This window comes from Octopus bimaculoides, chromosome 2 (assembly GCF_001194135.2).
Source record: "Octopus bimaculoides isolate UCB-OBI-ISO-001 chromosome 2, ASM119413v2, whole genome shotgun sequence".
Taxonomy (NCBI): Eukaryota; Metazoa; Mollusca; class Cephalopoda; order Octopoda; family Octopodidae; genus Octopus; species Octopus bimaculoides.
Genome location: NC_068982.1, coordinates 121,279,136 through 121,294,361, shown reverse-complemented (window position 1 = coordinate 121,294,361; position 15,226 = coordinate 121,279,136). Strand labels below are relative to the sequence as shown.

At 36.7% G+C, this 15,226-nt stretch overlaps 1 protein-coding gene and 2 long non-coding RNA genes across 4 annotated transcripts in view; 2 read left to right on the top strand and 1 right to left on the bottom strand.

Moving 5' to 3' along the window:
• LOC106876558 (uncharacterized) overlaps positions 1-15,226 on the bottom strand; it is a 262,972-nt gene that overhangs the window by 163,520 nt on the left and 84,226 nt on the right. The window contains exon 1 of one of the 2 annotated variants that reach the window (XM_014925156.2): positions 11,857-12,340. The exons of the other annotated variant lie outside the window; for it this stretch is intronic. Within the exon in view, the coding sequence (XP_014780642.1) occupies positions 11,857-11,938 (82 nt within the window). The 5' untranslated portion in view covers positions 11,939-12,340. Of the gene's footprint in view, positions 1-11,856; positions 12,341-15,226 lie in introns of those variants that run through there. 2 annotated transcript variants of the gene reach the window in all.
• LOC128247014 (uncharacterized) lies at positions 1,339-3,382 on the top strand. The gene is made up of 2 exons (XR_008263416.1): positions 1,339-1,834; positions 3,254-3,382. It is a non-coding gene; the product is annotated as an uncharacterized LOC128247014 (long non-coding RNA).
• Positions 13,328-14,582, top strand: LOC128247015 (uncharacterized). Its single transcript, XR_008263417.1, has 2 exons — positions 13,328-13,583; positions 14,225-14,582. It is a non-coding gene; the product is annotated as an uncharacterized LOC128247015 (long non-coding RNA).

Below are 15,226 nucleotides of genomic sequence, written 5' to 3'. Positions count from 1 at the left end.
ATGTATGTATGTATATTGAGTCATCCAATAAACAATGCAGTTTTTTCAATTGCATGAACTAAAAGTCAGAGGGGAACAGGATAAACTACCTGCATCAACTTGCAATAAAAACAGGTAGTATTTTACTTTGTACCTACTCTTAGTGCAAATTTTGAAGAGTGCAGTTCGATTTTTAACAGTTATTTTTTTCAAAGCTATAATGGAAGTGACGAAGGAGCATATTTGGCATATTTTGATTAATGAGTTCAATAAAAGCAACAATGCAAAGGAAAGTGCGAGGAATATTAATGCAGCATATGGGGATCAGACAATAAGTATAAGCCAGTGTCAACGAAGGTTCCAGAAATTCCGAGCTCTAAGTTACAGCCTAGAAGATGAGACTCATCCTGAAAGATCTGTAGAGCTTGAAGAGGATGTCCTGCAAACTCTGGTGGAACAAAATCCCATTGTAACTGTTGAGGAACTAGCAGAGAATCTTGGATTTGGTCGTTCAACCATTCATCGACACCTGCGTGCCATCAGAAAAATCAGCAAATTGGGTTAATGGGTTCCTCACAAACATTCCGAGTCTAATCACATGCAGGGAGTGAATGTGTGCTCTTCTTTGCTGTCACGTCTCACAAATAAACCTTTTTGGACAGAATAGTGACTGATGACAAGAAATGGGTTCTCCATAAAATTGTCAAGCACTGAAGACAGTGGGTAGGGAAAGTAGAAATACTGGCACCCCAGTCTAAAGAAGGTCTTGGTGGGATATGAAAGGTTTAGTCCACTTTGACCTTTTAAACCCAAACCAAATGAAAACAAAGAAGATCTACTGCAAGAAGCTTGAGCGGCTTAAGTCAGCGCCAGAAGAAAAACAACCATCTTTGGTTTCATGACAAAAGATGTTCTTCCATGAGAATAATACTTGGCTACATACAGCCAGGATGACATTCCAAAGGCTGGAGTGGTTTGGATGGGAAACAATGCCCCACCCACCATATTTGCCGGACATTACCCCATCTGATTATCATTAATTCCACAGTTTTCAAAATCATTTGGATGGAAAAAATATGAATTCTGTAGATGAGGCCAGAACAGTACTGGAGGAGTATTTTTCATTATGGACAAGTGAATTTTGGAAGCGGGAGCCTTGCAAGTCAACCAGATAGATGGAAGAGCAATGTAGAAAATGAAGGGGAGCATATTTTAGATTAAAAAAGAACTTAATCTTAATTTTGAAAAATAAAAGAAGTATAAAAACCACATGATTTATGGGATGACCCAATGTGTGTGTGTGTGTGTGTGTGTGTGTGTGTGTGTGTGCGTGCGTGCGTGCGTGCGTGCATGCGTGCGTGCGTGCGTGCGTGCATGCGTGCGTGTGTGTGTGTGTGTGTGATATTGTGAGATACCAAGTATCTATGTTATGAAAGGTAGTATGATAGATGGATCTATGTTAGCAACAACAGGTCAACATTAACCAGCTGTGGCACAGAATGCTAGTTTACATTGTATCAATCCACTTCACATATAGTCACGTTCTTATGTCAGGCGGTGGCTACAGAAACATATTCATTACATATACACACCTTCTTGCCAAGCACAACAAGAAGTACTAGCCTATTCTGTATTTCGCAACACCTTCAAAACACAGATAAAGTAAACCTCAGGGAGAAACACAGCCCCAAATATTACATCTTCACTATCCATGGAGAAGACAGCTAGGACTATAACACTTCTTTTCAACAATGAACTTTGCTATTTCTGATTATTATTCATATACTACAAAGCCAAAACTGCAGCATAGGAAATTGATGTCCACTATACTAAACATATGTATCCTCTACATCAGGTAATGCTCACACGTCAGAGAAGCCTTTATACCTCATTATATATATATGTATAAACATCCAGAAAATGACTGTCAGCTGGATTAGTAAATCTTCATTCACCAATAATTTCCAACCACTCATTCAATATCAAGCTCTCTCTCTCTCTCTCTCTCTCTCTCTCTCTCAACTACGAAAGTCTTCTCTCAATTTCATAACACTATATTCTTGTGCTGGCCCTTTTCTGTAAGCTAACTGATCTTCACTCCCTAGATTCCATGTTAATCTTTTTTCTTGAACAAAAACCATGCACTGTCTACACTGGCACAGTTAATCATAATATTAGCCACATTAAACAGTGTCATCTACCTCCATCACACATGGTAGGTCATCTTCCTTATCCTTTGACCATATTACAGTCAATATCATACTGTAATAACTGAATTAATCTGTTGATATTAATGAGTGCTATCATCTCATGATGGCTGTTTGAAACCTTTAATATATTCAGCCAATATTTCCACAAGCCTCAGGCTTTGTACTTACTCATAACTCTACTTTCTATAATGGTAATTAATGAGAGGTAAATTTTTCCCTGGACACAATAATAGTCTATCACAGTTAATATTTCTCTAAGGATATAGTACATATCCGCCAGCTAAATAGACTGAGGTATGCAGTACAAAGTGTTCTATCCACAGACATAATGAAACACATACAGTAAATTTGAACCTATACATTATAAGTTGAAAGTCTGATAGACCAATTCATTTACATTTTATCTGTTTGATACTGAGAAAGGAGTTATTGTATCCACAGCTTCTACAGGTCCTCTGAAGCACATAGGCCATTGTAGATGTTGTACAAAAAACAAAATGAAGAGGCAACATATCTGTGAGCCAGAGGTTGGAGTGTGTTGTCTAGTGACATTGAGTATCCCTTTTTTGGAAGCAGTTTAGGGTGTCAATAGTGATGACCTTGAGGTTTATAGTTGTGTGGTGTTGATACTAAGGAGAGACACACTGCAATAATATTTTCTTGACATGGGCAGTGATTATATCATAATGAATAGCTTCCTAGATTCTTAACCAAGATTTGAAACCTAGCCTAGATTTTTCTACAAGTTCCTTCCTATTGTTCTCGACATTGGCACTACGAAATTTATGAGAGTCAACTGTCACATTGAGATAATTCTTTAACTGGCTGTTTCAGGCAAAACTTAGGTCATGGTAGATATGAGATGGAAAATTTTTTGTATAGCCTGGCCTAATTTAGTTAGAAAAAACACATAGGGGACCTGGTCCTATCTCTTTCACTTGGCCCCTGGTCAAAAAGAGTGCATCCATATCTTTCTCACCTCATGTCACTACACAACTTTCACCCTCTCTATTTGTCTAAATTCTTTTACTCTTACTCTCTCCATCTTCTATCCATTTTCCTAGCAGTCAACAAAAGACGAACTTGACAACCTACAGAATTGGTAACAGAATGGCAAATGTGTGGATAATAACAACTTGAAGTATCTTTCATTGTAACAATGAAAATAAAGGACCATTTCAACAAATAAACAATATGTCTCTTCCCCTCATTTACTTACTACTTATAAATCATTACATTCTTTCTGCAGTTGAAGGAAACAAAGTAGGAATAAATCTACAGGAGGAAGTTTTCTAGATCTCTGGTTATGAGTTCAGAGAGATTTCATGCAAAGATTTTAGGTTGCACCATCTCAAATATAGGAGCAAAACACCACTGTGGGTCTCATCTGAGCCTTGTGTAAAGTCAATATTTGTTGAAGGATAAAATATTTTCTGGTTCTGAATAGGAGGACTAGTTGTCATGACACAGACTTTGCAATGTAATCCTCAATAATGGTGAGGCCTAGCATTAGTAGTGTCTTTGAAGGTTCTAGTTGTGTGCTGTTCATGTTTAAGAAGGGAGAAATGCAATCATATTTTCTTGATATGTGCAATAACTCTGTATTTTTGCTGTTTAAGGAGACAAGAATGGTTTGATTTTACTGGAGGCTGTTTTCAAGGTTTCTGTTCATGAGTTTGGGTCAATTTGGCGCAAAGTATCTAGGTTGTGTGTAAATGATGCATGGGTATGGAAAGTTATAGAAGAATGAAACCTGGTATCACCTACGTAGGAATAGGTATTGTTAGAAGTAATGGCAAGTAATCATTTTAAGGAGGAGTATGGAGTAAGAGGAGAAACCAGAAACTCTTTCTCATTTAACCAATATCTTATCCATTCAAATATTGTGCAGGCCTTGCCATGAAACCTTTAGCTATGAGTTTAAAATTCTAGTTAAGACAGGTATTTACACACACACACACAGTGTCCTGATACATGAGCTATAAAGTAGATTAGCGCAATGATTTCCAATCTTTGGCTATTCACATTGACAGTCAATTTCTCTCATGAAAAGCATACATTTAACTCCTCATTTGTCTACCTGAGAGTACTGTCCAGCCTCACATGACTACCTCCTTGGTGAGCCAGAAAGCCAAGTTAAATAGAATTACTTGAGATAATGACAGTGAATAGTTGGCTTGTGAGATCTCACAGCTGTTGATGGAGGAGTTGTTTTCTTTAGGCATATTATTATTAAGTAAGTCATATTATTAATAGCTACCCACTTACATGAAGCACAGTGGCTATGTGATTAATATACTGGACTATAGAACTGCAAAATAATGAACTCAAACACTGCTATACCAATTGTGGTGGTACTGTTGCTATCATTGGATATCTCCCATCAGTTCTGCTTACATAAACTTAAGGTATAGTGATAATTGATCAAACATTTAGCAGTAACTTCATGTTCACTTAACACATACATCTTCAGTCAATATCAATAGGTGTGATTATTTTCTATTTATATACACTCTCTGAGTGGTTGGCGTTAGGAAAGGCATCCAGCTGTAGAAACTCTGCCAAATTAGATTGGAGCCTGGTGTAGCCATTCGGTTGCACCAGTCCTCAGTCAAATCGTCCAACCCATGCTAGCATGGAAAGTGGACGTTAAACGATGATGATGATGATGATGATAAAGCATAATTCAGTATTTTGTCAGCAAAGTGATCTGATACAACATAGGACATGTTATAAGCTTTAGAACTGTAAACGTTTCCATTTTAAACTAGGTAAGGATTTTATTATACATTTAGTTATTACATTCAACAGGCTAGCCTACTTTGTGAAATCTAACGCCCTCTTTCTCACCTCATAATCATTGTACAGTGATCTTAATGAGCCAAGCCTGTTAGTTACACTGTAAGCTGAGAACAGATAATACATATTATATTTAAGCAGAAAACCATAGGAAAGTCAACCTAGTGTGAAAATACAAATTCTAAGAAGACAAAATGCAAATATATCATTGGATTCCTTGATGCATGGAAAAGCTTATGTAAAACATCAGGAATGTCAAAACAAAATTAAATTTGTATAAGTCATTAGTATGTTTAGGTAATGTGAGGTATTCAAGTGTTACTTTTATTTCAACTATAATGATTATTCTTATCTTTTTTAGTCATGACTTAAATAATAAGTTTTTTCGTAAGAAGATACATACATAATGGGAAAATATATGTAAAAATATTCACAAACAAAATTTGTAGATCCTAAAATTTCTAAACATGCCTATCTTTTATCTTTTACTTGTTTCAATTCATTGAGAAGTAGCCATGCCGAAGCACCATTTTGAAGGGTTTGGTCAAACAAATTAGCCCTAGTACTTATTCTATTGGTCTCTTCTGTCAAACTGTTAAGTTACACGGTGATAAACAAACCAACACCAGTTGCCATGTGGTGGTGAAAGACAAACTCAAAGACATACAAATATATACATATATATATATATATATATATATAAATACATATAAAACAATTGCAGTGTGGAAGGTGTTTATAAGCCATTTAAGAGACACACAAAAACTGTTAGATTCAGCGGCACGGAATTTTGTCAGTGAACAGGTAGCAGTGTCAAAGCGATGAAAATATTTTGGCAAATTAAATTTAAATGCTAAAGTGAATCTAACGATTTTTGTGTGTTTCTTGAATGGCTTATAAGCACCTTCCATGGAGGCTATAGTCATGAGGCATAATGCCCATTTTTGTAAACTCAAATAATGTCAATCACATTGACATTAGTATATGATGGTACTTATTTTATCTAACCAAAACAAGGACCTGAAATCAGAAACAATGGCCCTTAAACAACAAAATTTGATGTCAGAAATACTGGGGTCTACAAGGGATAGATGTCAAAATCGCAGGCTCATGAAAACAAGCTCTGAAGTTAAGGATAACGGCTTTTAACAAGAATTTCATGTTAAAAAATCCGAACACTGAAACTGGCTGCCACAAACAAAAGCTCAACGACAGCAACACTGGCCACACCTAACAGCAGAGTAATGAAAACAGAAATATTGACATCTAACAATGTTAATCTGAAAAACTAAAACACTGTATTGAGGTCTTAATAGGAATAATAAAAATTCCTGGATATTAAGGTGAGATAGTGCATTGCTTGTAGTTAAGAATGCTGCTGTTTCAATACTGTACAGTATCGACAGTGTTAATAATTATTTGGGTGTTGACCCACTTTAACTATTTACATTCGTGATTAAATATGTGGGAGGGATGGCATGGCTATTAATAGTTAATTTCCTGCCCAGACAACGAGCATGAACCTAGACATGTACACACACACACAGATATATATACATATACATTGTATAAATATGTATATGCATACATATATACAGGGTGTCCACAAAGTCTGGGTACATGGAGTAAATAAAATCATAACATAAACAATTAAATATAAGAAATTATAATTTCTTAAAGTATGTGTTAATCCCCATGTACCCAGACTTTGTGGACACCCTGTACATTAAGGTACAAGAATGGCAGGGTGGTTAACCCAGCCATGAAGTCTTGGGTTCAGTCACATTGCATGGCACCTTGGGCAAATGTCTTCTACCATAGCCCTGGGACTGCCGAAGCTTTGTGAGTAGGTTTAGTAAGTAGAAACTGAAAGAAGCTTCTAGCATGAATGTGCTTGTATCCTTGTCTAAGTATCACATGAAGGCTGTAAACAAGCAAGTGACGTTGATCATTGCAACTATTCTGTGAAAAACACATCTGATCATCAGGAAATATTGGGTTAGCGACAGGAAGACCATCCAGCAACATAAAATCTTCAACAACTTCTGCCTGATCCATGCAAGTGTGGAAAAGTAGACATTGAGCAATGATGATGATGACAATGATGATGGTATATACGTTATATATTAATATTAATATGTACACGCATATACACATTTCATAAACATGTATACATTTATGCACTTTATAAACATGCAGACATATGCATTTTATAGTCCTAGAGGACTATGAGAAATAGGATGTGGTTGAGAAGCAATCCTTGGGAAACTCCTACCTGCACACTAAATTTGTTGTAATGCTCATTACTGACTTTCACAGAACTGACAGTATCACTGTAGATGGCTTGGACAACTCTCACCAGCCACTCATCTACCCACTAGCTTCTGCATCAACTACCAGATGAGGGAGAGATGGACTCTGTCAAAAGATTTCTCCATGTCAACAAATGCCAAGTACAGTGGTTTATTTTTGGCTAAATGCCTCTCCTATAGTTGTCTTTGTAGGAAGACAGCACCAGTAGTACTTCTTTCTGACACAAAACGAAACTGCATCTCATTTGGGTTAACTCTCTTCTTATGTCCATGTCCAATAATTTGATACCTCTGTGATTACTTCTGCCCAAGGCACCTCCTTTACCTTTGTAGAAGTTGACAATAATACTGCTACACCAGTCATTGGGTATGACTCCACCCCTCTTGGAAAACCTGATTAGATATAAGGATGAATATTTCTTTTATTCTTTTACTGGTTTCAGTCATTTGACTGCGGTCATGCTAGAGCACTGCCTTTAGTCAAACAAATTAACCCCAGGACTTATTCTTTCAAAGCCTAGTACTTATTCTGTTGGGTTCTATTGCCGAACCACTAAGTCACGGGGACGTAAACACACCAACATCAGTTATCAAGTGATGGTGGGAGGACAAACACAGACACACAGATACACACATACATAAATATATATATATATGTATATATATATATATATATATATATATATATATATATATATATATATATATATATATACACACACACAATGGGCTTCTTTCAGATTCCGTCGACCAAATCTACTCACAAGGCTTCGGTCAGCCCAAGGCTACAGTAGCAGACACTTGCCCAAGATACCACACAGTGGGAGTGAACCCAGAACCATGTGGTTGGGAAGTAAGCTTCTTACCACAAAGCCACTTGGTGATAATTCCTGATGGGCCAGAGGTTTTCCCCAATTTATATCCTTAACTGCCTTATCTGTCGTGCTGCTGTTAACTCAGATGACTGGTCCCTCTGTTGGGTCTACATTAAGAAGATTCTCCTATGCATTTTCCACATTTAACAGCATTTCATAGTGGCACTTCCATGCCTTTTCGTTTGCAGAATCACTAAGTGCAAGTGTACCATCATCCATTTAAACACTTCTCTCCTTTAGCATCAGAATTTTCTCAAACACTGTTTATCAATCTGGAACACCTCAAGCCTCTGGTTCTCATGCCGCAGAACATTGACGAACTTCATCCTTTCCATTTCCTCTCTTATAACTATGTGTGTAATATGCACACACACACAAATATATCTACATATACACATATACAGATGTAGATGAGTGTGTGTACATACATATGTATATAATGATTACACAAGAAAATAAAAATAGAAGTGATTGATTTAATTATCCCATCCTTTTCATACATTACGCTAGAGCGAAATTACTGAGCACCATTTCTTCAGAAGGTAAATAATTAAATGAATGCAAAAATATTTCAAAGAGACTGCTTACATCGTAAGAAATGCTAAGAAAATAGTAATAGACACAGTGTCTACTTCAAAGAGGCTAGAAGTAGTTGTATTGTACATATATCAACAGAATTATCAACAATAAACCTGTATGCCACTGGCAGGAAAAGCAACTAATCTATGACATTGTAAAGATTCTGGGATCAAATTGATGGAAGTTATATACTAGCCAAAAGACAGAAAAAAAACTATAAATAATATGTTGATGAGAAAACAAAATAAACACACAAGTGTAGACTTGAATAGTATACTGAACAAGTATATAAATATGTTGATATAAACACATATTTAAATACACATGGCCACATGTACACACATATATCATCATCATCATCATCGTTTAACGTCCGCTTTCCATGCTAGCATGGGTTGGACGATTTGACTGAGGACTGGTGAACCAGATGGCTACACTAGGCTCCAATCTGATTTGGCAGAGTTTCTACAGCTGGATGCCCTTCCTAACGCCAACCACTCAGAGAGTGTGGTGGGTGCTTTTACGTGCCACCGGCACGAAGGCCAGTCAGGAGGTACTGGCAACAGCCACGCTCGAAATGGTGTATTTTACGTGCCACCTGCACAAGGGCCAGTCCAGCGGTACTGGTAGATATATAAATAAACAGCTTTGACAAACAAACACACAGTTTTCAATGATGTTTTGTTTTATGATTCAGAAAGTGAAATGACTGAAGTCAGCAAAGATTGGCATAATAAAATGAAAGTAAAATAATGTTTGGTAGTACTTGACTAAATTCAATGAAATGAAACTGGGAGATAAGTTTTCTCTGAATCCGAAAGATGAGCTGACTGAAAAGAATTATGTTACATGGTATATTTGTATTAATACGAACATTGAAGGTACACTTAACTTCTTTGCATCCCTGCAATTCATTCATAATTTATCAGTGTGCTATAAGGAACCAATCAATGCAACAGGTTAATCACCACTCATGTTCAGATGGAACAGTTTGGAGGAGTCAAAGTATTCAAGCATTATCAAAGTATTAAACCAGACTCTTTCTTCTCTAAATGCCATACCCCATTGCCTCACCTTGAAGGGTTTATGTATTGGTAGGCAGCAGCTGACTGCAAATAATACGTTGTTACAGAGCAGGTAGGTATCAGTAGAGAAGCAATAGTTATAACCGGTATAGCTATTTCTGAGATGTATGTATTGTCATATGTCAACTATCCTGTATATTGTTAAAAATGGTTTACACAATTTGTTAAATGCTTTCCACAGAATTATCTCATCTAATTCTTATATTTTAGTTTATTATTAAATTAAACGAATTATAATAAAATAATTCAAAATCAATATACAAAAAATCGAATTTTACATTTACCGTTTTGTCATATTAGTTTGAATCACTTTTATATCATTTTGAAGGAAAGAATTCTTTCAATTTCCATTAGGTTTCTACTGACTTCAGTATTTCGTTTTCTGTATCACAAAACCAAACATCAGCCTAGCCTCTTAATCTATGTCAAGAGGACGTTATGTGGGAAAATGACAATATATATAACTAATATACACACGTCTTTGAAAACATAAATGTATGCTTTTGTACACGTAGTATATGACGGAATCTTCTGTCGAAAACGACGTGTCAATGCTCAGCTTTTGCTGAACGAACTGCACAAATGATTTGTTTTATAGTGACCGAATGTATGTTGCTATTAGCTCGCTCTCTTTGTCAAAATCGACCCTGAGCAGGTGCACAGTGTATTACACGTCAGGTATCGAAGTGATCGCAGAGCAACGTAAAACGAAGTGTTTTGCTCAAGAATACAACGCACCACCCGATGCCAGGAATTAAAACCACGATCTCGCTATCGTGAGTGCAACACCCTAACTACTAGGCCATGTGTCCTCACACAGTATGTACACTTACATAAATACATACCTCTATAATTTCACAGACAAAAGCATGCAGACATACCTTTACACATACACACTATATATGAGTTTTAGTAATTCATTTCAAACTAATATATTATAGTAATTCCTTAGAGAGATAGGAGGTTTCATTGAAGGATAAAACGAGTGACGTTCATAAATTCTTTATAGGCACACAGGAGAGAAACTTGCACCGAAAGATGTAATGTCTCCGGTCAGCTTTCTTCAAATATTTGAAATTTTGTTTGTTTTACCTGAACACCTGTTGTAATAAATTCAAATCTAACAACATTCCACTTCGTTGATACTCCAGGACAAAGAAGATCCGAGCCGAACTGATTTAGATGATACTACTGTTTACTTTAGGAACATATAGGGGTATATATGTGCTTGTGTGAGGTGCCTTGAATGACAAATTGAATTTGTTAGTGGTTTAGAAAGACTAAAAGAAAACAGCTGAAACAAGACTGGATGTAAGGAACTTTTAGGTACGTGTTTATAATCCCGATTACATCCATCTATACACACACGCTTACATACATGCACACGTACATGCATACACCACAGTGCACATTTCTAATGCATACATACTGAACACGCTTATGATTTGCACAAGAATGCAAGGAAATAGCGGTGTGCATCTGTTAACAAGGAGGAGAAAAGGGAAAGGGAAAGGGAGTACTCAAAATTAAAAATAAAATTATACATTGATATTTTATTGAGAGCAGGAACTTCACAAACTGTTACACCCAATTTCTCGTTTCAGAAATTCAAACGATCAGAAACGAGGAATTCAATTTGTGAAGATTTTAGCTTCCAACGCGTACATAAAATCAAAGATATGTGGACGGATACCCAGAGAGATAAAGTTGATTTTATAACACACACACACACACGTCTATAGGCACATCTAGTGGGGCCCACTTGTGTAAGTATGTCTAATTACTCTCCCACATTCGCAAAAAAAAAATTTCACAACAGATTTCCATATAATCGGAATGTACATTATCTGAACGGTATTTATAGAAAATTTCATTTAAAATATATCAATTTTTCTAAAAGTTGTGGGGAAACGAAGTCGGAAGGAAAGCACATTGTAAGTACGCCTATATATATAATACGGTTTATAGAGGAAGGAGGTAAAAAAAAACAAAAAACAAATGTTATGGAGCAACTCACCGGAAATCTCATCAGTCAAATCGCCATATATTGTGATTGGAGATAAAAGACAGACGAGAAGTACTCCTAAATATCTAGACATAATTCGCCACCATCAGAGAATTTGTGGTGCGGAATTACCCGCTGGTTTGGTGGACTGGTGTCTCCAGCAACGGAGCAACTTTTGGGTGAAGCGGAGCACTGGTGGAGAATAGAGTAAAACGACTCAACTTTATACAACTTAACTTTGTTCTATGTCACTTGAAAGTTGGTATTCATTCAGGTCTTCTGAGAGCTAAAACGTGTTTTTAATAATATATTTCACTGATGATTAATTAACTAAATCACTTTACACATATTATTACTGTTCTTCTATGCTTTTGGTGAAGTGTTTGTATATATTTGTCAAGCCACGTTAGTTTAAATTGTTCTTCTAACTAGCCTATCTCCCCACATTCGTCTTCACCATTGCGGCCCGACCTACACAAACATCAGTTTCACACCCTCTCTCTTTCTCTCTATTACAATTTTTTATTACTCTCCCCCTCTCTCTCTGTCAGTCTCACGTTCCCCTTTTTCTCTTAATAAAACTTTCCCCCTCTCTCTTCTCCCTTCTCTCGCTCTTTTCTCATTTCTCACGTTCTTTTCACCTCATTCTCTTGCTCTCTTTCTTAATAATTCTCTATATCTCTCTCTCTTTATTTCTTTTTTTTTTTTCTGTAAATCGTTTCTCATTTTTTGCTCGACAAATTTTGTCATAGTATTTATATCACTCTCACTTTCTCTTTATTGTTTTCTCTTTCCCTCTGTCTCTGAGTCACATACCTTCATTGCCTGCTTTTTTCATTCTCAAACTTCGATTTTCTCTCCGTAAATCTCTCCCTCTATCATCTCCCATTTTAAACCATAACTCTCTCTCTCTCTCTCTCTCTTTACACACACACACAGACACATATGTGTGTGTGTGTGTGTATATAAATATATATATGCGTGTGTGTATATATATATATATATGTATGTATACTTTCTATTTTGTTTCCCCATTCTCTTTCCCTCTCTATCTCTCTGTCTGTCTGTCTCTCTCTCTCTGTTTCTAAGTCTACTTGTATATTTCTGCCTGTCTCACTGAAAGTTGACAATTTCAGTGCTCACTAAAGATCAGTGTAGCCAAATGTATCTCCTCTCTTTTCCTCTCATGGCCATGGGCATTTGACACTTTATGATTCTGGCCACAAAGCTAGAAACAATTACCGAAGAAATCTAGGTTCCCAGGTAAAACAGCGCAGCCGTCGCAGGGGTTCTATTATGTAGTGAGAGATTTTGAATTTAAAACGTAACAAGAAATTTTGAGGTAAGACTGGCGTCCAATAATGCAGAGATCCCGCATTAACTTCGAAACGACAACCAACTCCAACAAAACAAAAATAGCCGCAATAGAAAAGAAAATGTACGGAGTTTCCGAGTTCGAATCTGGCGAAAGCTGGCATTTCATTTTCCATTCATTGCGACTAATTAATTATTTCTAATTGACGTAATTTATTTCGAAAAAGAAGAGAGTCAAAGTTAGTTCCTGTGTCGAGGGAAAATATTGATCAGTAGTAGTAACAGAACAACAAATCTGGTGCGTGTGCGTGCATGAGAGAGAGATATAGAGAAGTAGGCAGAGGATAGGAAAAGACAACACACACAAAAGAGCGGAGGAGAGTCAGGAAAATGTTTGGAAAGAGAAGGAGAAGAGCTCCAAAAGAGTAAGTACAGTAATGATGGCATCGCTCAGTAACATGTGGGTCAGAGGAATTAAGTCAGCAACAGCCTGACTGGTGACATCGCTCGTGTGTGTGTGTGTGTGCGCGTATAAATACACGCACACACACACATTGGCAGTCGTTGCTGCGTCGGATAGATTCCTTCGCAGGATTTGTTTTGGTGTTCTACATTCTGAGTTCAAATCATGCCGAAATCAACTTCATCTTTCACCCTTTCAGAGTCGATGAAGTTCTATTCAAATACTGCGATTTCTCTTTCTCTCTCTCTCTCTCAAATGGCTATGTTGCACTGTGTGAAGGGTCATTGTAGGGCATATAACGTCGATTCTGTCTCTAGAAACTGTATAAAGGATTGAGTGAGGAAGTAGCAACTGTTTCTCAAAGAAACACTGTATTTTGTGGAACACGCATGCATGCACATACACACACACACACACACACACACACACACACACAAGGGGGAGGGAGGAATTGATGTTCTAACTCACAAGACAATTCATTTGTACAATATTCTAATTTTATGAAACATTTGTGTGTGTTTGTGCGTGGGTGGGGGAGCTGATTTTCCCGATATGTGATTGGTCACTCATATATAATAAATCTGGTCCAATTTTTTTCCCCAGTTTGTGGAACTAACTACACGTCACGAAAACTCCAATCGAAAACTACTGCTGTAACCACCTGGACTTCCATCACACCTGAAAAGTGCCACCTGTTGGATTCCTCTACGCTACGTGTTCAAGCAGTCATATTATACATTCTCACAAACTTATGATACCAAGTCACACGCACACACACAAATCACATCTCTCTCTCTCTCTCTCTGTGACCGCGTGTGTATCGTTGGCGATTTTCTTTCTCCGTCTTCCCTTCTTTGGACTTTTTCTATATTTCTGACGAAGAGTTCCACTCGAAACGTTAAATCCTCTTTCTTTTCTTTCCTTTCCTAAGCGTCCAATAACACAGTACTTGTTCCACGTCCTCGCGTTGTTGTTTTTACTTGCTAGTTCTTATTTGGATTGACTATATATATATATATATATATATATATATAAACAATATATGAGTATATGCATATATATGTACACGTATGTACATACCTTCATCTACATGTACATATAGATACATATCTGGGTACATGACGTTGCAAAAAACATGGACAAAGTGATAAACAAGGTACAAAAAACACGCAGGCCACATAGAGAACATATCCTTCTTCAGCTGCCAGAGAGAATTTACTTGGGAAAGGATGCGTGGCGTTCGATCATATAATACTATATAAACATATGCATATATCCATACATTATGTATGGATATATGCATATGTTTATATATTATTTATATTATTTTATATGTATATATATATATATATATATATAAACAAAATTAAGGGTTCAGCAATAGGTTGCTTCATCACATACCGAAGTTCAGGAATAGCAGCTAAAAATGTAGATTTGGAGATACTTTCAAGATGTGTCGACTGCAATGATGGCGCTAGATCATGCATGCACATTTGCCAGTATCGTCGAATTTACAACAGGAATATCATACCGATGAGGTAATGAAGAGTTTTTATACTCCTAAACCAGAAACATGTCTATGATTAACTATGGCTAGTTTAGTTC